Below are 25987 nucleotides of genomic sequence, written 5' to 3'. Positions count from 1 at the left end.
ACTGCCTAACTCAATCTCCCAACCATGATGTGAAAAACATCTGGTCCAAAAAGAAACAGTCTCCCTTTGACCTCAGGCCTCCCATCTCCCACAAAGTCTTTCTAGTGAGGGGAAAAGAAAAGGAAAATTGGTGGGGAATGGGACCTTTTTCTCCATCATGCAGGTTCAATTTTCACCTCCTACTGAGCCTCTTTCCTGCTTAATCTTCACTCTTTCAGAGATAAATAGTTAACCAGGACCTCTCATCTGATTATCTGACCATTTGTCTCCCTTTTTAGAGTACACTTGCTCTTTGAGGAAGTGGAAAGATACTCTTGAGAAGCAATCGTGAACATTCTCACATCTGATTAGACCCTTCATTCAGATGATTCTGAACCCCTGGAAATCATCACCTGCATATCATTCCCCCACCTTCATTGCAATCCCCTTAACCTTGCCATCCCAAAGTTTCAAACAAATACCAAGCCTTTCACTGAACTCTGAGGAATGCCTGTTTCACAGACAAATCATTCCTTTGTTTTAAATCTATTCTCCTACTCTCCCACCTACTAGCTTTTATAGAAACCTGGTTTCCCCTTTGATGACATAACCCAATCAGTTATAATTTTACTCATTCCCCTCAGTTTAGTTTAGTATTCAAGTCAGGGGAGTTGAAATACTTCTTGCTCTCTGATGCCACTTCCAGGTTCTCTATCACCAACCATTCAGTAACCTCTTCTCTTCTAAGGTTCATGTTAATTTATATCTACCATCTAATCAAAATTCTGATAGGTGCTGCTACACACTTTTTAGGTCACTCCTCTTCTTTCCTCAATTAATTTGGTGTATGACACAGTTTTTCTCTTCTCCTCAACTCCTGCCCTCATATCAAAAGACTTCATCATGCATATTCTTCCTCCAAAACTATGACCACTCAGTCCCTCAACCTACAGCCACACACAAAGATGGTCATGTCCTTCATCTTATCAACGCCTCTATGTTAAAAGAATTCCAAAATCCAACCATAATCTACTGGCTTTTTATCTCTCTACACTCTTCCAAATTCCTACTCTCATTTTTGTTTTCCAGCATTCCCTTTGCTATATATAATTAAAAGTATATTTGCCTCATGTCTCTATTAGGTCTGTATCCCAAAAAGATGACAAAAAAGGGAAAAGGAATGTGCAAAAAATGTTTGCGTTAACCCTTTTTTTGTAGTGGCAAGGAAGTGGATGCCCTTCTTTTGGAGAATGCCTGAATAAATTATGGTACATGAATGTTAGGGAATATTATTGTTCTGTAAGAAATGACCAGCAGGATGATTTCAGAAAGTACTGAAGAGACTTACATGAACTGATGCTGAGTGAAATGAGTTGAACCAAAAGAACATTGTACACAGGAACAAGATTATGTGATGGTCAACACTAATGAACTCGATTCTTTTCAACAATGAAGTGACTGAGGTCAATTCCAATAGATTTGTGACGAAGAGAGCCAACTACACCCAGAGAGATGACTACGAGGATTAAATGTGGATCACAACATAATATTTTCACCTTTTGTTGTTTGCTTGCCTTTTCTTTCTTTCTCAGTTTTTTTTCCTCTTTGATCTGATTTTTCCTATGCAACATGATAAATGTGGAAATATGTATATAGAATAACTACATATTTTTAACATGTTGGGTTACTTCCAGTTTAAGGTAGGGAGGTGGAAAGAAGAGAAGGAGAAAAATTTGAAACACAAGGTTTTGCAAGGGTGAATGTTTCAAATTGTGTTTTGTAATGTCCAGGCTAGCTCTCTACAGGGTCTCAGGAAGGGCCTTGGTCTTTAAGTGGAGAAGTGATGAAGGCAGGAGAACCACCACGAGGCTGGTCAAAGATGGAGTCCTGAATCTTCTCTGTGTCTGTGTCATTCCCAGTCCTTCCAGCTCTTAAATAATTCAGTGTAATTATATTATTATACCAACTGAGCATGTGCAACCATTACATCAGCTATCACATTAAATATATGTTTAGAGAACCATTATCTCACACAGAGGAGGTGCTTAACTATAAGCAACCTTGCTGTCCTTGATTCAAGTACACCTTTGCAGAGTTCTGGCCCTCAACAGTCTTTGCATGTAATCTCTTAGTTGCCAAACCCCAATGGCCTTGTAATTATCCTCATTTTCCTCAACCTCTCTGTACCCTTTGACACTGTTGATCGCTGTCTCTCTTTTCTCTAGGTTTTCAAGACACTACTCTTTCCTGGCTCTCCTACCATCTCTCTGTCTCCTCTTCCTCAATTTCCTTTGATGAATCTTCATCCAGATCACACCCTTTAACCATAGATGTCCTGAGGGATTATATCTTGGGCCATCTCCTCTTCTCTTCTCCCTATATACTAATTCACTGAGTAATCTCATTAGCTCCGATGATTTAATTGTCATCTCTATGCCAATGATTCTCAAATCTAGTTGTCCTGCCTCAAAGTCTCTGAAGACCTCCAATCTTGCATTTCTAATTGTATTTCAGACATCTCAGACTTGATGTTCAATAGAGATCTTAAACTCAACATATCCAAAACTGAACTCATTATCTTTTGCCCATGCACTTTGCATTTTTGCTCTCACTTCTTACCTTTCTTATTACTGTAGAATACCTATAAGTTATCTTAGATTCTTTACTGCATCTCTCAGCCTCCTATATCCAATCTGTTATGAAGGCCTATACACTTCATTTCTGCAACACCTCCTGAAAACACTCTCCTCTCTCCTCTAGTGCAAGGCTTCATCACCTCAAGCCTAGACTACTGCTACAGACTGCTTGATGGACCTACTTGACTCAAGTCTCTCCTTATTCTTCAGTCACTAAAATGACTGGCTAAGTCATCTCCCTATTGAATAAACTCAAGTGGTTCCTTATTGCATCCAGAATCAAATTCAATATCCTCATTTAGTATTCAAAGCTATTTATAGCCTAGTCCCCCCTACCACCTTTCCAGTCATCTTATACTTTACTCTCACCACATATCATTCAATTTAGTGATATTAGCTTTCTTGTTGTACAAAACAACTTGAGGTATCCTGCCTTCCCCTCTTAGCTCTGGACATTTTTTCTGGCTGCCCCCGATACCTGGATTGCTTTCCCTTCTTTATCTCCTGCTTTCCCTTTATCTCTGTCTACTGGTTTCTCTAGTTTCCTTTAAGTCTCAACTTAAAATCAAAATCCTGTCTTCTATAGAAGAAGCCTTTCCCAAACCCCCTTAATTCTAGTACCTCCTCTCTCTCAATTATTTACCAATTATTCTGTGTATAGTTTGTATATACTTAATTGTTTATTGCCTCCCCCATTAGATTATAAACCCCTTTTGCCTCTTTTTGTATCACAAGTTTAGTACAGTGCCTGATACAAGGTAGGTACTTAAGAAATATTTATTGATTGACTGGCATATAAGGTTTTTGACTTTGGGATCTGAAAGAGGGTTAACCATTTATTTTTAGAAACTTTTGATATATCTTTTATAATACATTAATTTTCTGGTGTTATGTCTCCCTCCATCTCCCTTACTACAAATATACTTTCTGACAATTGTTCTTTACTCTGGATATCAGAAACATAAATAAGAATTAAAGAACTCTGGCACAAAGCACATTTCAATCAAACTGAACAACTTCCTGTTCTCCTGTTCAGGCTGTTCTATATACCCTAATCAATTCTTATATATCCTTTAAAGAATTCAAACTCCACTTTTCTCCAAGATAAATTCCTACAAAGTACTTTATTTTCAACATCTCTAAAACAATGACATTCTTTTTTTTTTCCTTTTTAAGTGTCACTGAGAGCCATCTTCCCTCATAACAAATATAGACAAGGAAAACACTTCAACACATTGGCCATGTCTGAAAGTCTACTATCTGTCTACTAACTATCACATGTCTGTCACGAGCTGACATACTTCAATTGGTCACTTCATTAAAGTTGAGTCTTTCAAAGTTGTTCTCCTTTACATCAGAGGTGATATAAACTGGTGGCCTACAAATTCCCAAGAGAAGACTGAACCATATTAAAACAGAATTGAGAAATGTTTAGAAGATATAACACAAATAATATTAATTTGTTATTTTCTAAGTCAATATGCAAATGTTTCTATTTGATCCCACTGCTTTCCATTATTGTGCCCATTGTATGAATTGTTGTTCTCATTTCATTCTTCATTAGAAACTTCTAAGCTTATAATTAGGATTAACCTAACCTAACCTGTGCTTCTTTGCACAGGTGGGCGATTATGAGTTTCAAATACTGCATGTAATATAAAATTTTTCAACATGTTTAGTTTTGCCAAACTTTTTTTCCCTATTCTTTTTTTTTTTTTTACTTTTGATTATAAGGAGTAGTTGTTTGGGAAGAGATGGAGGAATGATTTAAAGGGTAATGTAGGTGACATATAAACAGAAGATATCAATAAAATGGTTTCTCTCCCCTACAAGAAGTGTTTCCCCTCTCCTCCCCCATCATAGCTTCAAAAGGTACTTAATCTAGTTCTCTTCTAATTCCTTATTTTGTGATCTTTAATATTCAGGGCAAGAATCCCTTCTGAACTTTTTGTAGTAAATGATATAAGCCTAATTTCTCCCAAACTGTTTCCAGATGTCCCAGCAATAAATCCTGTCAACAGAGGTCTCACCTGCCTCACACCCAAGTAATGTTTGTTCTGAGATTTATGGTGCATCACATTCAATCGAGTGTACTTCCTTTTCGAGTCCCTTCCATTGAGCTACTTTTTCATTTTTTTTTTTTTTTACCAGTATCAAATAGCTTTGAAAATTATCAATTATATTATAATTTGAAGTATGGAAGTAGAAATCCTTTTTGGTATATAACTTGAGTGAAAAGACTTCTCATTTACTTACCTTAGTATGATCTAAGTTGTCAGAAGTACTACAACTACTTGTCAGAGGTAGAACTTGAACTCAGGTCCTCCTGACTCAGGCCAGTTCTATCCCCCGTACATGGGTGCCAAATGTTATTGACCAGACCCAATGCATCTCTCCTCGGTCCTCTGTTAGTTAGGAGAGTGAGTATGAGGGATTAACTTGTCTTTTTCTTCTCATCATTTATAAATAAGAAAAAAAACTAAATTCACTCAGTTGTGGCCCAAATTGCCGTTTCCCCTACATCAAATGTAAAGATATATAATTACCACATTTGCCAACAGCCAAGAGAGAGAATTGTATGTATCAGTAAGGTGGGGAAATATACATACCTAACTTTATAAAAAAGAAAACATGATTTCTCCTTGCTTTTTTTCAGTTATTAGATGGCTTTTGGGCCTACGAACTTCCTACTCATAGTTAAAACACTGTTCAGATGGATAGAGCACCAGCCCTGAAGTCAGGAGGACCCGAGTTCAAATCCAACATCAGATACTTAATACTTCCTAGCTGTATGACCCTGAGCAAGTCACATAATCCCAATTACCTCAGCAAAAATAAAGTAAATAAATAGTAACAGAAATGCCTGCCACTTTACAAAGAATGGCAAATAAAATACTATCTATAAACATTTTGAAGGGAAAAATGAATGTGCAAGGAAGCATACTAATGATCTTTGTTTATAAGAAAATTATGAAGTTATGAAAAAAAGAAATTCATAAATGAATAATATATATCTTGGTTCACATGCACTTAAGCATCAGAATGTCACAAGAATTAAAAAGGAGTTCAATATAAGCTTCTAAAAAATTATTTTAAATAGTCAACACGGTACTTACAGACCTAGATAATAATATTTGTGCTTTCATACTTTTTCTCCTGCCTAGTCTACTTTCCTTAATCTTTATTTTCCCTCAAACAATTAATAATAGCACTTATTTAAAAACACACACTACTCTGGAATGTGGGATATTCAGCAATTCCTTTTTTTTAAGCTACTGTACAGCCTTCAATAATATGAACACAACACAACATCTGAGGAAAAGCTACTCATTTGCCATTAAAACTCTTCTCACACTGGATACATGACACCAAAGAGTGAAATTATCAAAAAAGAAAAAAACTGAACAATTTCCTTTGTTTATTAAAGATTTCTATATGTGATTCCTTTGGATTAAAAATATTTCTGGATAAATGTGACTCAAAAGATTAATGAATGGCTCGATTCATGTTTCATCTGTTCCTCTAAACTGTTCCTCCATACACCCACAGAGTTGTTTATAGTGCAAGAGTGCCTATTTGTTGAATATGAATTGATATTTGAGTATAAAGAAGGGAATGACACATTAACTCCCTATGATTGTCTGAATTACAACAGGTTAGACATACCCCCCTCCCCACTAACACAGAGGCCCCCAGTAATATTGTATAGTAGAAAGACCTTAAAAGAGTCAGAAATCCTAGATTGCAAAATAACCCCAGGCTCCACCTCTGGCCTCATTTTTCTCATCTGCAAAAATAAACAAACAAATAACAAAAACACCCATTCTGCACTCTAGAGAGGCAGAATGATACAGTGGGAAGAAGAGTACATTGGAAATCAGAAGACCTAAGTCTGGATACTGGCTCTAAAACTTACTGGCTTTGAACAATTCATTTAACCCAGAGAAATCTCAGTTTCCTCCTCTGTAAAATGACTATCATACTACTTGCACAATCTACCTCAGAGTATCATAATAAAAAATTCTTTATAAACCTCAAATAATTATGTATTAATACCCTCAATGGAGAGATATGATCATCAAAGAAGATGAACCACAACAAGGTATTTCACATATGATAGAGCTGTATACAACTATCAGGCTGCATTGTTTTTAATTAAACCCAAATTCCCAACACGAGTTAGATACTTAAGAAATCCTTCCCAAATTAAAATGAAACTCAAAATTCTTCAGCTGTCACTCCCATCCTAATATATTCTGTCTAAATGTATACCAATTTTCAGCTACACAAACAGACCTCAGATATGTTTTTTAAGGATAGTTCTACCTAAACACTACAACCTCCTCTAGGATTAATGTATCTTGTTATCTGCACATGACAATCAACATTTTCAGGGAAAAAAAAGAGGATTGCACAGTGAATTTCTATTACATATAGTTTGTTTTTCTAGTAGATAACAAATTCAACATTTTGGTTCCAAAGCTGTACTAAAGTTTGTCTGGGTCTAAACTCTTTGTTCGTTTTTGTGCATTTTTTTTTATTTGAGTGCCTTTCTTTTCTTTTAAATTTTTTTGGACAACTATATCACAACTCATTTTCTACCCCAGCCTAAGGCTTCCATTGTAACAAAAATAATCAAGCAAAACTCATCCAGTTCTTACCTGACTTCCAGTTTCACATTACTTACTGTTTACTAATGATCCCATAGCATGTCCAATGTCTTCAAACCTTTTCCCGCCAAACCCTTCATTCCTTCTAACCTTTCTATTACTATCCAAAGTATCCCAGTCACCTGGTTACCTAGATATTATCTTCAACTCCTCACTCTCTCTCACTCTGACCCCACAAAGCCTATCAGTTTTAATTTTTATCTACAATACTCTAATACTACTCCCCTTTTCACCTCTGACACTGCCACCAGCAGACTAGCTCAAGATACTGCTAGTTGGCTTCCTTGCCACAAATCCCACCCAACTCCAGCCCAACCTCTCATCATCAGTGATTTTCCTAAAGTTTGGATCTAAACACATCGCATACATACATTCTCCCTCACCCTCTCTCTGTTTCTCTTTCTGTCTCCCTCCCCCCTCTCCCCAGTGGCTTCCTATTATCTCTAAGATCAAATATAAAATCCTATTAGACATTCACAAAATCTTCCCTTTTCCCCACCTTTCTACACCTCCAGTTCATCACTTTTTGTCAAGAGATGGGGAAGCATCCTGGGTCTTCTGGAGTTTTAGCTGATCACTGCCATAATCAAGGTTTTTTCCTTTTCAAACTTATTCTCCTGGTTCTGCTAACTTCATTCTTATCAATTCTTCATCAAACAAGATTTCCCAAGTCTCTCCAAATGTATAAGAATAGGGCTTTTTGAAGTGTCTATTAAAATGCTTTACAAAACAACCACACAATGTTGACTGCCAAGTAGTATTTGTCATTCCTTCTTGCCCAGATGAACTTTATTTTTATATTATAATTAGATGAAAGAGGAGTCTCTTCTATAAGAGGAAACTTAAGGTTGTGCAACCTATTTTATGGAGGCAAATGGAACTACTTGCTGCAATGAAGTTTCAAGTACTTACAAGAAATTGAGGCAGTCAATAGAAACCTAAGTGATAAACATCTGCATTTCTCATTTCCTCACGAAAAAAAAATATGACAACATATAGGAAACAATTTTATATATGTTATTACAGAGGATGACCAACCTAATAACAATATTCACAAATTAAGGGGTATCTTGTGACATGAGATATAATAATTATATCCAAATTGATATCAAAAAGGAAAAATGAGTGTGCTGCTAACTTCAAATATGTGCCAAAGAAATCAAACCACATGACTATCTAGGAGGCCATATCTCCGGTTCAGTGGTTCTGAAAATTGTCTATAATTCAACAATCCTGAGGATTCCCACAAACCCTATTAAAAAAAAAAAAAAACTTTCCAAAAAAAGAAATGACCCTATAAGAAGCTAACTCTCCAGTTAAATCAAGGAGGGAGATGATATAAGACAGGATACAAATGTGCAGTTCCCAAGATTGTGGTCAAGAAACACTGGTCCAGATGAGAGGCTTGGTATTGACAAAAAGTTTACAAATAGAAATTAATGTCCCACTTAGCAAGAAATGGGATAACTTTCCAAATGTAAATTAGGAATAAAATCACATATCCCAAACAGAAAAGAAGAATAATTGCCCTTAGCTACAGGCAAGTTGTGAGAATATATATGAAAGTGGTCAGTAGAAGGCATTGTTGATAAGAGTTGTGAACTGATCCAGTCATTCTGGAGAACAATTTGGAACTATGCCCAAAGAGCTATCAAACTGTGTATACCCTTTGATCCAACAGTGTCTCTACTGGAGTCCATATTCAAAGAGATCATAAAAAAGAGAAAAGGACCCACATGTACAAAAATGCTTGTAGCAGCTCTTTTTGTGGTAGCAAGAAATTGAAAACTGAATGGATACCAATCCATAGGGAATGATTAACTAAGTTATGGTATATGAATGCATTGGAATATTATTATTGTATAAGAAACGATCAGCAGACTGGTTTCTGAAAAGCCTGAAAACACTTAAATGAATTGAGGCTGAGTGAAATGAACAGAACCAGAACATTGTACACAGTAACAGCACTATTATGTTATGATCAATATGATAGACTTAGCTCTTCTTAGCAATACAGTGATCCAAGATAATTCCAATAGATTTGGAATGGAAAATACCTTTCTCCTCCAGAGAGAACTATGAAGAATAGTGAAAACTATCTTTACATGTAATTGGAAAAATAAAACACTATTGAGGGGGAGAAAAAGTGTCTAATGTGCTACTGGTTTTTGCTGGGTTAAACTTATTTGTTGCAGGACAGAGGCAGTTGATGAGTACTGATATTTTTAAAAAGGCATTAATTTTTTTTAAAAGATATATAGAAAGAAACACAAAGTTCAAAAAGGACCACGAACAGGGAAATTCTGTTACTATCTTGTTAAAATTTAAAGTACTATTTAATAAAAAAAATAACAGAAGTTCAGTTTCATAAACAAGCCTCTTTTTTATTTGCTCTTTCTAAATTGAAATGTTTAAGCTTCTGGATTTTTAAGTTCATAAGAAAAAAGGGAAAAAAATATCTATGTGAAAAAACTTGAGTTCTCAGTTATAAAAACCTGTAATAGTCGAAGTGGACATTATTAAACAAGTTTTCTGTTCACAAACAGGAATATGGCAAATTCTTATGTTCAGGGTTTTTTTTTTATTCTCTAAAAATTTTCCATCTAGAGACAACTTTCACTATATTAAAACAGTACAAGGATCAGATTTTTCTGATTTGAAGATCTGGCTCCTCCTTTTTTGGTATCCAATTTACTATTCACCTGTTAATTTTTTTTTTTTTTAATTTGCCCTATTTTAACTGCTTAGTAATAGTATTTCCCTATTTTTAACATATTTTTTTAAAAAATCCCCAGTCCCCAAAAATTATTTTCCTGAAGAACAACTTGAATGTCATGGACAGGGAACAGTCAGCAACAGGAAAAAACAGTGGCCTGAGATTTAGCTACATTTGAATCCAAGTTTCATTGTAACCCTACATAGATCAAGTAAACTTCTAAACTTGAATTTCCTCATATATAAAATGGAGTTGTACCAAATTATTTCTAGAATTTAGTTTTCCAGTTCTAACAATATAAGAATCTAAAAATGTAACCAAAAGATATTTTTTCCACCAACAAATCAAACACATAATATACATAAATGGAAATCAGTTCAGCAGCCTGCAAGGCAAATTAAGAGTGAAGAGACTACAGGTAAGGAGGCTTGTTGGGAGTCTATAGCAGTATTCTAGATATGTAGTAATAAGAGTGTGAACAAGAGTGGATGACAAGCGAAATAGGAGAAAAAAGGACAGATACAAGAGATGTGAAAAATGGTCAATGGTCAGGGTTTAGTGTCTGGATATGGGAAGCAACAAACAAGGAAGAATCCGATGACCTAAGAGTCAACAGGAAAGATTACAATATTCTTAATAAAGAACAGGAATTCAGAGAGGTACTAGAAGATAAATTCCAGCCAACTAGATTACCCTCTAGTCTACAAACTCAGGTCATATTTTCTAATACCTCCTCTGAAACCTTTGCTCACACATGCCTTGTTAATTCCCTACCTTTTGAATTTACTCATTCATCAAGATCCATTTTAAATATCATGTCCTTGTGCTCATTTTCCTTAAGGTTAGAAAATCTTTCAAAACTCGGAGCTTTCAGGAACTTGGACTCATGTATTTATTTCTACTTTATGACTACCTACCTACCTACCTTTCTTAGCACTCCAATTAGATGGTAAGTTCCTTGGTGGTAAAGTGTCTTACTTTGTAACTTCCCTCATGTCCAAAAATTTTATATGTCGAATTAAATCCAATTGAATTCCACTTCATCTATCATTAATTTGAAGTCAGAGCAAACTATGCAAATAGAAATATCTACTAGAAGAAATAGAGGACCAGATAAAGACTACAGATAATACCAAGAGTCATCCAAACAGGAGCCACTGAGGTTACAAGAATCAATTCAGTATAAACATTTATCAAATGGATTAATCTATGCGACACACCACAGTAGGTGGTATTTTAAAAATGGTATGATCACCATCTTCTAAATCTGCACTTTTTGAAAGGCTGACTTCAATGCCTCAGAGATTTTTCTCTTCACCTCTGCCTCCTTGGCTTTCTTCAAGTTTCAGTAATAAACTCCAATATTTTGCAAATTGCAAAGAAGCCTTTTCTACTCCTCCTTAATCTTGGTACCTTCTTGAATATATCTTTTGTTTATACATAGTTGCTAACATATTGTCACCAATTAGACTGTAATCTCTTAAGGGCAGCTAAGTGCTGCAATGAATAGAGTTCCAGGCCTAGAGTAAGACTCATCTTTCTGAATCAAATCTGATACTTACTAGCTGTGTGATCTTGGACAAGTCCTTCAACCCTGTCTGCCTAAGATGAAGAAAATGACAAATCACTCCATTATCTTTGCCAAGAAAACCCCAAATCCCCATTCACAAAAAATGAACTGAAAATGACTAAACAACAAAATCCTTAAGAGCTGGAATAATTTTTTGCCTTTCTTTGTATTCCCAGCTCTGAGCACAGTGCTGGGCACACAATGAGCACGTAGTAAATTTAAGCTAACTTAATTAACATGGATGAAGTCAGCATGTATTATATTATTCTTTTGTTCTATTTATCATTGTTCTATATCACACTTCATACAACTTTCCCATATTGTTTCAAATCTATACATTTGGTTTTTTTGGTACCTTAATATTCCAAACAGGTATTGTTGTATCCACTAAACAAAAAAAGAAGCTGAAGTTTGAACAGTGACATTGTCCACATGACTAGTGGTGTTCTCAAACTCAAGTACAGATCTCTACTGACTCCAAGTCTGGCTAGCATAATTTTCACTACTCCACTACTGCCTGCCCAGGGAATTCACAGAAACCAAAAGTGAAGAACAGGAACCAAGGAAAGGACATAGCAAGAGTCAAACAAATAGAAAGCCAAGAACAATTAATTTAAATTTGATATGTTATGTATCAGTATGTCAGTGATGAGTTTTAAATTGTTCAAGTCAATTTATCAAACATTTGTTAGGCAAACCTGGACACAGGACATGAAATTAAATAGGATACAAAAGTTGGACAAGTTACAAATTAAACAAGGTATAAAACTTAGGTAGGAACATCCTTATTCTCAAAAAAGCTATAGTGGAGGCTATGACATGTGAAAAAATAATAAAATAATAATGACATAAAATAATACATGATAAGAGCATGAAATAAGTGGAAAGGTTATTACTAAATGAAGGTGAAGGGAAAAAAAATCAAAGCCTCATGGAGGAGAAGAAATTTTAATGGGACTTGGAAAAATGAGTATGAATTCAATTGGGGAAGGAGTTCCAGATACAGAGAACAGCATAAACAAAAGGCCTGGAAATGAGATGCCATAGAGCACATAGAAAGTAAGAATATTACAATTTTTCTGAAATATAGATAGCAGTATGAAATTAGATTGCAAAGAAGGGTGGCACCAGACTGTAAAAGGTTTTGAATGCCTGGCATGAGTAAAATGCCTCGATTCAGTAGGCATTAGGGAACCAATGAAGATTTTTGAGCAGATTACTTGACCTTTTGCCCCACCAAAGCAGCCCAAAGATGGAAAAAAATTTCAGAAACATTCAGAAAATCATATTGATAAGTGTTGTTCATCAAAGCAGCATATAATATTTAACAAACTTTTTTGTATAACTAAATTCATAGCGGGGAAGACAAGCAGTCTAAAAGATATAGCAGTAAAAGGCATTTGTGCTATTGCAAAGAACAGGAACAAAGATATCCTTCATAAAGCATATATCATTTGTTCCTTCCTTCACATTCTCCTAACCCTATTACTATTCCATGTAAACTAATTGCAATAATTTAAAAATCAATTCCTAATCTTTGGCCTTTTCCCATTCTATTCAATACAAATACAATCAGATCCACCTTCCAAAACATTTTTATTTCATGTTCAATGATATTGTCATAAAAACTAGATTGTCTGTGCTAGGGTCACTCACTCTCCAGTATCCACTTGATTCCTCCACAAAAATTCTTCCTCTCATCTAGAGAGCTAGCACCATTTGCTAAATTTTAGCTTCTACAATTTCTACTCATTCTCCTTGGTTGTCCTCCCAGGATTCCTGAAGAGTGGGGAACTTCCATTCATCCTTCCTCCTTTCCCCCTAGTTTCCCAGAGTATCACACAGATGTTTTTTAAAGGAGATTTACTACAAAATACAACAGATAGAAAGGTGGAGGACACACTGCGTATAGTGTCAGATAAAAAAGGAACAAAAAGATTCATTCATTTCTTGATATTTTTATGACTTAATCTTATTTCTAAGCATCAATTACATGGACTAGACACTTTGTTTGTCCTTTCTTGCTGGCAAATCTTTGATGCTAGTTCAATTCTACCTAATTGCTGTGGAGTTAGTTGGCCAGGCTATTTCTTAGGCTTCTTAAATCTACTTTCCAACAGGGGGACATTTGGGGGTTTTAAGACAGCACCTCTCTAAAGAAATTAATTTCATAACATGTAAGCACCTATAACATGCTAGCTGTATTTTTTCTAATTTGGTCATTCACAGACATCTCAACCTAGTGTATGGGGGAGGATTCTTAAACTTTTCTTTTGTACTTGGCAATCTTGGTGAAGTCTGAATTCCTCAAAATAATGTTTTTTATTAAGGCATAGAATAAAGACATAGGATTGTAAAGGAAACCAATTATACCAAAACAGTTAACAAAATATTGTTTTAAAAGTTCACAGACCAAAAAAAAAAGTTCACAGACTATAAATTAAGAAATCTAGTCTAATCTGTTAACTATGGACTCAAGAGTTAGAGGGGTCCTAGATCCTCTATCTACAAATGAATAAGATTCTTCCCAATTTGGGGTCCTACAACTATCTCCACTCTCCCACTTCAGGCATTCTTAATCTTCTAATTCCTCATGTAAGGATCTCCCCTCTGCCTACTTCCCCCCACCCGCCCCCCCCAAAAATGTACTCTACCTTGTTCACAATATAACCTCCCTCCTAATCTTAATTCTTCTGTTGTTTTGAATTATAAACACATGTAGCCCTGCCACTTACTAGTCCAACTGATAGATTCTAGGGCCAATTATACTAAATATCATTCCTTATTCTCAGCTCTTGGCTTCAATTGTGATATATTCAAAAATTTTCACAGAAAAGAAAAGGCAGAAGAAAAGAACTACTAAATCCTTGGACCCAAGAAAACATGTTTTTGCTCTAAATAAAATAGTTGATGAGCATACAGAACAAATCAATTACATCTTCACACTCATTTTACCCATCTTTTTAACACTTCTCACTGCCTTTCCAAACAGAGACATTTCACCACAACCAGCCTTGTAGAGAAAAACCTTCAAACATTTTATTCTCTTGTTTAATGTTATTCAGTTATGTTCAGTTGGTTTTCAATCCTGTCTGGCCTTTTGTTACCCTATTTAGGGTTTTCTTGGAAAAGATAATAGTTTGCTCTTTCTTTCTCCAGGTCATTTTAAAGATGAGGAAATTGAAGCAAACAGGGTTTTAAGTGACTTGCTCAGGGTTACACAGCTGATAAGTGTCCTGATCTGTATCATGCCACTGGACACACATGGCTCTGGAGGAGAGTGAGGCTGATGACTTTGTACAGCCATTCCTCATCTAAATCCAATTCACCTGCATACCATGGTATCATCTTCTTGATGCCACGGTCCTCTTTAAGAACGAAGGCAAACAAGTCTAAGGCCATATCTTAACTCAGGAAAATTAGTCTTGACTTCAGGACTGGCACTCTATACGTTGTTCAGCTTATCTGCCCTATCTTGCTGATTAGCTATTCATTTCTCTACCTAATTCCTAATTTCTTATATTCTTCTCAGGCCACAAACTCACTTTTCCTCATTTTACTCAATCCCAATTGACAACTACTTTACAGCAACGATTTTCATGCTTTTTGTTCTTAGGTTTCCCCTCACATTCTTGGTTTTTTTTTTTTTAATTGTTGTTGTTTTTTTGTTTTGTTTGCTGAGGCAATTGGGATCAAGTGACTTGCACAGAGTCACACAGTAAGAAGTGTTAAGTGTCTGAGGCCAGATATGAAACTCAGGTCCTCCCGACTTCAGGGCTGGTAATCTATCCACTGAACCATTTAGCTGCCTCCTTCCCTCACATTCTTAAAAATGATCAATGACCCCACAGATGCTTTTGTTTAAGCGAATTGAAGTTATCAATATTTATCATATTATAAATTAAAATACCTTAGAATTGTTACAAAAACAGTTTCACTTCAACCTGCAGTTTTGTTTTTCTTCCGGGATTATTTTTACCTTCTGAATCCAATTCTTCCTGTGCCTATGTGTGCTTCCTGTTCAGTTCTGCACACATATACTGTATCTAGGATATACTGTGACATATTTAACATGTATAGGACTGCTTGCCATCTGGGGGAGGGGGTGGAGGGAGGGAGGGAAAAAAAATCGAAACAGAAGTGAGTGCAATAGATAATGTTGTAAAAAATTACCCTGGCATGGGTTCTGTCAACAAAAAGTTATAATTATTTAAAAATTCACCTCACAGATTCCCCCATAAAATCTTTGGGTCCCTGGATCACACTTTAAGAATCAGTACCTTTACAGAGAAAGTTGTCTGTGTAACCTGACTTCAGTTTCCTTCCTCCAACCTTAAAATCTCCCTAATATTTACATTTATCCTGCTTCATGAAAAAAAAAAAACAAAATAGCATCTGACAGATGTTTTTTTCAGTTTGTAATGTGTGTTCCATATCTTTTCTAGTTTGAACTATCTTTTCCTCTTTCCAACTCTTTCAAGCTCTTGGTCCTACAATAATCTCTCATACATATTTAAGTAGAGACCTCAGATCACAAATCTCATCTCTCAATCAGCTGCACCACCTTAAGAATTCTCTGACTTCTTCACTTGATTCAGGTATCTCCTTCATTCTTTTTTTTTTTTTCCCCAGCTTCCTTTTTGTTTTGTTTTTCTCCTTTAGATTATTAATTCCTTGGGGGGGGGGGGGGGGGGACTTTCTTTTTTTTTTAATATTTGTTTGACCAGTGCATAGCATTATAGTGGACAACAAATATTTATTGATTTACTGTGATTCCCATATTTTTAATTTTTCCTTCTTCATCACCTCTTTGCCCTTCATCTACAAACATCCTCAAATGACACTTTGCTTCCCAAAGTTCTCCAACAACCCTGGAATCTGTTTCACTTCTTACCTTCCTTTTACCATGATATCTTTCAAACTTATTATCTACACTTCCTGCTTCCATTTTCTCATCACTTCTTAACTCTTTACAATCTGGCATTTACCAAAAGATCATTAATGAATTCTTGATAATGAAACAGCTTTTTCACGGTTCTCATCTTTCTTGACCTTCCGGATGAGGCTACCCTCTCCTGGCCTTATTTCTCTAATCATTCTGTCTCTTCCACCTCCTGCCAAATACAGACATGTTCTGTTCTTAAAACATTTTTCCTCTCCACCCTTTTCCTTGAAGATCTTAACCAGAGTGCTCCAGCTTTCATCTCTACTATATATGACACATAAATAGTCATCTCTTAGCCTTGTCCTGTTAGTAATCTAGAATTTCCAGTGGTGTACAAAATATTTCTCATCAGTAAAACAATAAACATCTATTGAGAACCTACCATGTATCAGGTGCTATGGCAAGCCTCAGTGATACAAAGAAGGGAAAATGGCAGTCCCTATTCTGGAGGGGCTCAAATTTTAATGGGAGAAACAACAAATATGCACAAACAAGCTAAAAACAGAATATAGAAGAAATAATGAACAGAGGGAAGGCACTACAATGAAGAAGGATTGATTGGGAAAGGCTTTCTGTAGATAGTGGGATTTCAATCAACACTTGAAAGAAGCCAGGAGGCAGAGATGAGGAAGAGAATTCCAAGTATAGGGGAAAGCCAAAGAAAAGAGCTGAGAGATAGCATGCCATATTCTGAGAACAACAAGAAAACTATTGTCACTAAATCTAAAAGGGAGAAGGTATAAGACTAGAAAGGTGGGGGGAGAAGAGGATATTAGGAAGGACTTAGAATGCCAACCAGATAATTTTTCATTTGATCCCGAAAGTGTTAAGGAGCCACTGGTCAGATCTGTGCTGTAGGAAAATCGCACAACAGCTAAATAGAACACAGACCAGATGGGAAGAGATGTGATAAGCAGACCAACCAACAGGTTACTGTAATTGCTACTATATTCCATCTATTGTAGTAGTTTAGGGGTGAAGTATGAGGGCCTAAAACAAGGTGGTAGTATTGAAGAAAAAGGAGCATATTCAAGAGACATTACAAAAATTAAAAAACGGGTATTGAAGACAGATTGACTATGGGAAGTGAAAAAGAGTGAACAGAAGAAGAGGCTCTGGAGGTTTGAGAACCTGGGGAAGTTGGGTCCCAAATGAGAAGTTTGGAAAGGGGAAGAAGTTTAAAGGAAAAGATATACATTCCATTTCAAACATGATGTGTTTAAGATGTCCACTAGACATCCAGTTTTGAGATATCTGAAAGGCAGTTGGAGATGCAAGAGTGGAGGTCAAAGAGGTTAGGTCTGGATAAGTAAATCTGAAAATCATCAGTATAGAGATGATAATTCCATAGGAGTTGGTGAGATTACCACGAAGTAGTAAAGACAAAGCTTCTTAAAACTTTTTCCACTATTATTATTACCCCTATTCATCTGAATTACACCAGATATATAGAAGCATGAAATAGGTATACAAATAAAATGTTTGCTGGCAATAAATCATAATTTTGCAACTCCCACATTTAGTTACAAGAGCCTTCGTGGTGTTGAGCACCACGAAGCTGGGGGGGAGAGGGGGGAGAAAGGGGGAGAGAGAGAAAGAGAGAGAGAGAGAGAGAGAGAGAGAGAGAGAGAGAGAGAGAGAGAGAAGAGAGAGAGAGAGAAGAGAGCCCTTGAGATACCCATAGTTAATAATTGTGGCCTAGATGAAGAACCAGCTAAAGAGACCAAAGAGCAGTAAGATATGTAAGAAGAAAATTAGAAGAGATGAGTGTCCCAAATGCTTAGAGAGAAGAGAATATCAGGAAGAAAAGGATGATAAACAGTGTCAAAGGTGAAGAAGAATAAGGATTGAGAAAGGGCCACTGGATATGGCAAGTTAGAGAAGGCTAGTAACTTTGGAGATAGACATTTTGGGTGATGAGGTTGGAATCCAGAATATAGAGTTAAGAAGAAAAGAGGATGTGGAGGCATTTATTACACAAGGTATTTTCAAGGAGTTTAGAAACAAAGGACAAAATGATAATTTATTGGGAATGTAAGGATCAAATGAGAGCTTTTTGAAGATGAAATTGTAAGCAATAGGGAAGTTGCTAGTAGACAGAAAAATTGCAAGTAACTGAGATCAGGAATGACAGAGGAGGCAATCTAGTGAAGGGAATAGGATGAAATGAAAATGGTTGTGCAATGAGAGAGGCTTGCCTGCCAAGGAATGTGATCACCTCTTCATGTGAGACAGGATGAAAGAGGACACATTAGTAAAAGCATTTGAATGATAAAATGAAGAGGACAAAAGAAGGAGCTCTCAACAAATGGCCTGAATTTTTCTTAGTAAAATATAAGGTAAGGTTCTCAGATAATAAGTTGCAGAGAAGAGAGAGAAGCCATGGGATGTTTGAGGAAGGAAGAAATGAATTTGAAGAGCTTCTGTGGAGAGTGAAATAGTGAGTTGATAAGGGAGGTATAGAATTGCCTAGCAGCTTTGAGGGGCTAATTGAGATTATGTAACATTTGTGTAGTGGAGTACAGCAACTCATATTCAAACATGTTCCCTATTGAACCCTTCATCTTCCCCCCTCCCAAAAAAAATTCTTCTCTTTTTCTCAACTTCACAATTATTATTAATGACAAAACCATTTTCTCTCAGTCACCTGAACTTGAAACCTATGAGCCACTTCTACAGCTCCCTCCACTTCTCAAGTCTAAAGACCAGGTCCTATTTAAATGTAGACTCCCCAGTCTGTCCCAGTTCTCTCTACATTACTAATTTCAACATGCTAGTTTCAGCTCACCAATTCTTTTTTTTTTTTTTGAGAATCTATAAATCTAATTTTATGACAGCTTGCATTTAACATGTTATTTTCCAAATTATTCTTTTTTTTATATTAAACATGCTAGAAATATGTTAAATCTAATTTATACATACATGTTTATACAATTATCATGCTGCACAAGATCAGCTTATTAATTCTTACCTGGATCATTATAGTCTCCTTGCCTCAAATATCTAGTCCTCTCTAATAAAGAGAAATTATCTTAATGAAAGAGCAACTCTGAAGTCATTCTCCTAATCACAAATCAATGGCTGCCCACTGACCAATGAATTAAAAGTCCTAAACAAGTTTTTACTAAAGACTCTTCATTAATTTGGCAGCAAACTACCTTTCTGATCTGGTTTTCAACTAATCTTGTACTGTATATTCTTATGAAAACCAATGTCTTGTTCCTGAACAATTGATCTTTTCCTAATCTCATGCTTATGCCATTTCAACTGCCTGAAATACCATCCCTATCCCACTCCCCAAATTTATAAGATCCTTAAGGTTAGGATCTATCTCAATCCCGTATCCCCTACTGTACACACAGTAGTAGCTCAATTCAACTGAAATATTTATTAAGTAGCTACAAAATACATAAAAGGCCATGCACATAGATAATATATTTTCAAGAGGGAATATACTAACCAGCAGCAAAATTGGGAATGGCTTCTGAACTAAGCCCAGAAGAAAATTAGGAATGGTTTCTGAACTAAGCCCAGAATTCCAGAAGCAAAGGTAATAAAGGAATACATTGCAGGTCTGTGCAAAGGCAAAGAAGCAAGAAATGGAAGGTCAAGTTTTTGGAAATAGGACAATTCAGCAGAAACAGAAGATATTAAGAAATATAACATTCAGTAAGTCTAAAAAGACAGGGGGAAATGCAGATTTTAAAGAGTTTTAATTAGCTGGTAGTTTGAATTTTGTCCTAAAAACAAAAGGAAGCTAAATAAAATATTTGCCAAATGAAATGGGCAAAGGATTCAAAACCTTCCATAATCTATTTGGGAGATTTTACCTATTTACTGAAAAAAATCACTGGCTTTGCACTCACAGGACCGAGATTCAAATCCCACCTCTGAGGTTTATTATCTGTGTAACACCACAGAAATCACTTAAATTCCTCAGTTCCTCACCTGGTATTCTTCCTTCATTTTCCAGGAGGAGGGCCAATAACATTACAAGATGATATCTTGACTAGCACAGAAATTGGATTTAAGTGAGGCAGAGTAGGACAAAGTTGGCAGTCTCACTCTCTATTCCAAAGTCACTGAAGTTTAGTGGCTGGACAAAAGTCATGACTACTGGGATGCAATGGATAAACCTGCTTTCTTTGATGTCTGACCAATCTCTAATCACTCTACACCTGCTTCACTTTCCTTCATGGTGTTTGGAACAGTGTTCTCATTCACCCATTCGGTCAAAGAAAGTCTTCATATGCTTGGGGTAGACATTCTCCTAACTCACCAATGAGTTTGAAGCCTGTCAATTACCCTCAACATATAGTTTAGCCTGTCTATTCTGAAAGCTTTACCAGCATGTGATCCCATGCTACAGATTCTTGGAGCCACAAATGGCAGTTAAGGGCCAAGTGAACATCAAAGCTGAATGAGCAGCATCAAAAAGGGATCAGCAAGCCCTCACACCAGAGGTGCCAGTCCTCCATGGACACCCTATACACCTCTTCTTCACCGGTAAAATGAGGAGATAAGACTAAATGACTTTTACAATCCCATTCAGCTTAAAATGTGTGACCCTGTTCCTATGTGATCTTTCAGGTCCCTCCCAGCTCTGGATCTTAGATCTTATGACTTCTTACTCCTCTCCTAACCTGAATATCCCCGAAACACTATACCTGCCCCTAGTCCTTTGTTTATGACATTCTCCCTTCCTTTCCAATTATAATAGGTAGGGTCTAAGTTCAACTTTCTTTATTAAGTTTTCTTAGACCACTCCAACCCACTCCCCAGGACAGCACTTATTGTCCACAAAGCCTTTCCAGATTTCCTCAGTCAAAAATGACAACTCACAGTACTTTAATGGCACTTTTTCTACACCCTATGCCCTATCCTGTAATAGCATTCATGTCTTACCTCTACCCTGCTACACGGTAAGCCTAAAGATCAGAGGTCCCTTCAAAATACAAATCTATATGCTTTTTTCTGTATTCCTCAGCTTTTAACAAAACAAATCTTAAAAAGTATATTAAATATGTGCTCCTCCTTTGACACATCACATTGCAAGTCAGTTTTTCATTCATATTCTTTCCCCTACTAGGTCACAAGTCTTTAAAGAAAGAAAACTATCTTTTCATTCTTTTTCCTCTAGAAGAACCAAAATTCAACAAATAATTCTTGATTGATTGAATTTACCCATATAAAGGAAGAATACTAAGGGCTCATTTTTTATCTTAAGGACCCTTAAGGAGCTATACTTGAGAAAGAAGTAGAAACCACCATGCAAACCATACAACAAATAAATATAGGAGTGTAGAGGACTGCAGATATTGGGGAATTCTGAGAAAAGTATACTTGAAGCAAAGATACTTACAATAGGGTGTTAACTCAGTGTGATTGATAAGATAATGGTTCCCTAGTTCACATATACTTAGTACTTAATATGGTGATGTAATGGTTCTCTAGTTCACATACATTCAGTGTGCTGTAATAATGTAATCATATTGAGGTATTTAAGGGCTGAGAGGGATGGAAATAAGAGACATTCCATTTTTGACCATCCTCCTAATGGCTCTCCTGCCTCCTGCATTCCTTCTTCAAGATCAAGGCTGGTCCCAAGATTCTCCAAGAGAGCTAGTCCGGACACTACACTTGTCTGTGGACAGGTTCTCATCCTCTCCAACCAACATCCAGTCACTTAGCTTCATTACATTATTTGATAATTTAGCGGAGAATAGACAAATAGCTGGGCAGCTTAGGAAACTGCACTTTGGGATGATTCTTGAAATTGCCCATGCCATGCCCAAGGGATGGATAATCCCTTGCAACCCCAATGCTATCTGGATTTTCAATTGCTCCCCTTCCTTCTCCACTGGAAAGGTGAAAGGGAAGTTGAGGAAAACCTTTGAATTATTCATGTTTTACCCATTGAGTTTAACGTCAGGGCAAATGGTGGGTTGCAAAGAACATAGGAGGAAAAAAACTTGACAGAATGGTTTTCAAGAACACAGTAGTCACAAGTAAAGAATAGAAAAAGTAGTCACAAGTAAAGAATAGAAAAAGGTCTTTAGATCAGGCCAAAAAAGAACTATACAAATGCCGTTTCACACAATGAATTGTTGTTTTTTAAAGATGAAAAAAATGGAAGCAACAGCAACTCTTAAATTTTACATATACAAGGCCTGGCATATAATGGTTCAATAAATGTTTGACTAAATTACAAAGAAATTTCTATCCTGAGGAAACATCTTTCTAAATCCCTTTCAACTGTCCTCCTGAAAAAAACTCCTAAAAGATTCATAAAAAAAAAAACCTACATATTTTAGAATTTTATATCAGTAAATATGGGCAAGATGTTTCTCTATGTTATTTCTTAACTTGATAAAGGGGTTTTTAGCTTCCTGCTAACCTCAATTCTCAGTGTTAACTTCATTTTAAAATCAAAATAGCAAGATGAAACCAAAATCCATGTTAACTTAAAACTATTTAATATAATTTTTATCTAAGCATAACATTTAAAAATAACATATTTCTCTGAATGGCTAAACGACTACTATTTTTTTTTAACTGCCTCACATTCACTTAGCCCCAGTGGTAAGTTATAAACTGACCCTTGCATTCTTAACACTAATTCCCTGGAGATGCTGTGAAATCTTATCAGTACACATGCTCCCCGTGACTTCATTTTAAAAAGGAATTTATTTTAGTCCAACATCAAGATACTTTTACAACTCGGAAAAAAAATCATTAGAAACTGACTTGATATTTGAATAGAGTATTCAAAGAGTCATTCTGTAGAAAAGTGACAAAACTCTCAAATTCTAAACTAGTTATAACCCTACAAGCTATCAGCGCCCAAATACTGAAATTGGACTTCAGCTTTCAACATGTAAAACAATTTTTAAAAACCCGTAAAGTGATTTAATAGTTGAAGTATGACAAAAAGTTATACTATGATTGCTGTTTTGTGTAATGCACAAAATTATTAAAGATGTTAACAATGTGCTGAAATAAAAACCAATTAAGTCAGTGGAAAGAGGATGGAGAAGGCTGATCAACCACTCACATTACTCAATATCACTTTGTGGGTCTTGGATTTTTACACTTAACTAATCTCTCTAAAGTTAACTACATTTTGGCTGAAAGTCAATTTCCAAAACTAATTAATTGTCCATGGTCACTTTCCAAGCGCTCTGCTCCATCTGTTGAAAGAAGTGTGTGCTTTCCTGCATAACTGTCTGATGCTCATCAGGAAGATGACTTCCTCACAGAACCTCTATTTCCTAACTACCGGTCCATGCGTCTAATGACAACTTTGACAAAAGAATGCCTTCTTCTACGATACTTGCAATAACAGTTCATAAGAGTCCTAATAAATACGTCGGACTTGAGATTGCACAGAGCTGATCAGCCAGGGAGGCAGCTTCCCACACTCCCTCTGGATGAACCACAAGACTGGAATGGTACACCAAGACTCTCTAGGGAATTTTTTTTCAATCGAGGTCGAAATGCTTTCCGTAGAGTCTCAGGCACACAAGCAACTTTCTTTAGTAGTGCACTGCAGTCAAGGCCCCCAAGAGGAAATAAACTTAATCCCGAGCGGAGCAAAGCAAAACAAGGCGCGGCGCCGCCGAGCGGCCCCCACTTACCAGCAAACAATCCGAATTCACTTCCGACTTCGGGTCCCGCAGCAGGTTGTCGATTTTCTCAAACCGAGTCTCAAAACTGTCCCCAGTCGACATGGTGCTGCTGCGGTGACAATCCCCTTCTACCAGCAGCAGTAGCGACAGAAAAACGCTCGGGGCTCACTTCCTCCGCAGGCCGGGGGTTTGCCTCCTCCGCTTCGGCGTCCGGCCCGAGGGGCCGGAACCTCGGGGTCGCCGAGGGCGCCCGGGGCTCCGCGCTCCCCCTTCACTGAGCGGCTCTCCGCTCTCCTGGCCGGGCTCTGGGGGCGACAGCGACCCGTAGCCGCACCGAATCCCAGAGGCGCATCCCACCCGACAGCCCGCTCCGCCGCTGTCGCCACCGGCCTCGGCGCCCCGGGGGAAAGTGCTCGAGCCTAGCGGGCCCGGGTCCCGGCCGCCGCAGCCGCCTCCATGGAGGGCCGGCCCCCCCACTCTGGGAAGAGCAAGAGGGGAGGGAGGGGGCGGGAAGGGCAAGGAAGAGCTTCCCGGGAGTAGTCAAGGGGGGAGGGGGACAGAGGTTGAGCTCCCAGCTGATGCTGCCGGGCCCGCCAGCGGGGCCCGCTCCTCTCCTGTCCCAGGCGCTGCAGGCAGGTTAACTCCGCATGCCCGGCTCCGCTCGGCCAGGTCCGACGTGCGGCTCCGCCTCGGTCAAAAGCAGCTCCCGGCGAGGCTGCCTCACTCGCCCATTTTGTCCACTAGCCGCCGCCGTTGTTGCTGCTGCCTCCGGCGTTGCTGCTGCTGCTGCTGCAGCTGCTACCGCGGGGTCCGGCGGGGCAGGGCGAGGCCGGTGCCCGTCCGAGGAGACTGGAGGGAAGGAAGGAAGGAAGAAAGGAGACGAGGCAGGGGGAAGACAGGCCAAAGAGCCCGGTCACGGCGGGGACTGACTGGGAGAGCGCCTGGGAGGGGCCGGTCAGCAGAAGTCCGGGTTGGGGCGGGGAGGGAGGTGGTGGGAGGGGGTGGGAAAAGGAAGAGTGAGTTGCGGCACTGAATGCCTCGGGGGGGCTAGAGGGACTAATATGTCCGCCTTCCTGTTCAAACAAACGGAGACCGCCCGCGCGTACTGCGCATGCGGGGCGGGGAGGATCGGAAGGGGAACCAGCCCGGGTGAGCCCCGCGTTCTCTGGGACTGGAGGGGGGACGTGCGCGCGCACGCCGGAGACTAATGCGCAGAATCTTTCGGGTGGGGAAGAGTTGGAGGCGGGGCGGGGAGGAGGCGCGGAAGCGAGCCTCAGGGGCGGAGGCGCCTTCTCTTAGCGTTGGCTCCGTGGCTCGGTCGTGAGCAGCGTCTCCCCCTCAGCCCTTGGAGGGGTGGGGCGGAGGCGGGATTGCTTTGCTCCTCCGAGTTGCTGCAGTGGCCGTGGGGCTCTCGGAGCTGTTTTTTCCGTCGCTCGGCTTCCCAGTTCTGGCTGAGGTCCCTTGGGGGGGCCCTGGAAGATTCTTACCAAAAAGAGAAGCGGGAGATTGAATGCTGTCCTTTTATAACGAAAACGATGTTTTCAGGCATCAATAAAAAAAATAAAATGAATTTTAAAAGTTATCCACCGTTTTTCCAGCACTGGTGAAGATTTCCCTGGGGTGAAGAAGGAAAAGAAAAGTAACTTCTACTGCTTATTTACCTAATAGATGGAAAGGACCTGAGTCAAATTAATAAAAAGTGAAGATGATTTTAATACAAGTCCCAAAGAAGAAAACAAAACTTGAAAGTTTGCTGTTGTCAATAAAAGATCACGGGGTTCTGCTTAATTGTTTAAACCAAAGGACAGTCGGAGTGACACCAGTGAAGTTTAGAGTTGTGATT

The 25987-nt window shown here is 38.0% G+C and overlaps 1 protein-coding gene across 2 annotated transcripts in view; it reads right to left on the bottom strand.

The window, feature by feature from the left end:
- ROCK1 (Rho associated coiled-coil containing protein kinase 1) overlaps positions 1–24474 on the bottom strand; it is a 127909-nt gene extending 103435 nt beyond the window's left edge. The window contains exon 1 of one of the 2 annotated variants that reach the window (XM_031946552.1): positions 24154–24474. In XM_031946552.1, coding sequence (XP_031802412.1) covers positions 24154–24246 — 93 coding nt within the window. In that variant the 5' untranslated portion in view covers positions 24247–24474. The remainder of the gene's footprint in view (positions 1–24153) is intronic. The other variant, XM_031946551.1, reaches the window with a different exon arrangement.
- Positions 24475–25987: the final 1513 nt, after the last annotated feature.

Source organism: Sarcophilus harrisii, chromosome 1 (genome assembly GCF_902635505.1).
Source record: "Sarcophilus harrisii chromosome 1, mSarHar1.11, whole genome shotgun sequence".
Lineage (NCBI taxonomy): Eukaryota > Metazoa > Chordata > Mammalia > Dasyuromorphia > Dasyuridae > Sarcophilus > Sarcophilus harrisii.
Note: the sequence above shows the minus strand (reverse complement) of the source record. Positions and strands in the feature narration are given on the sequence as shown.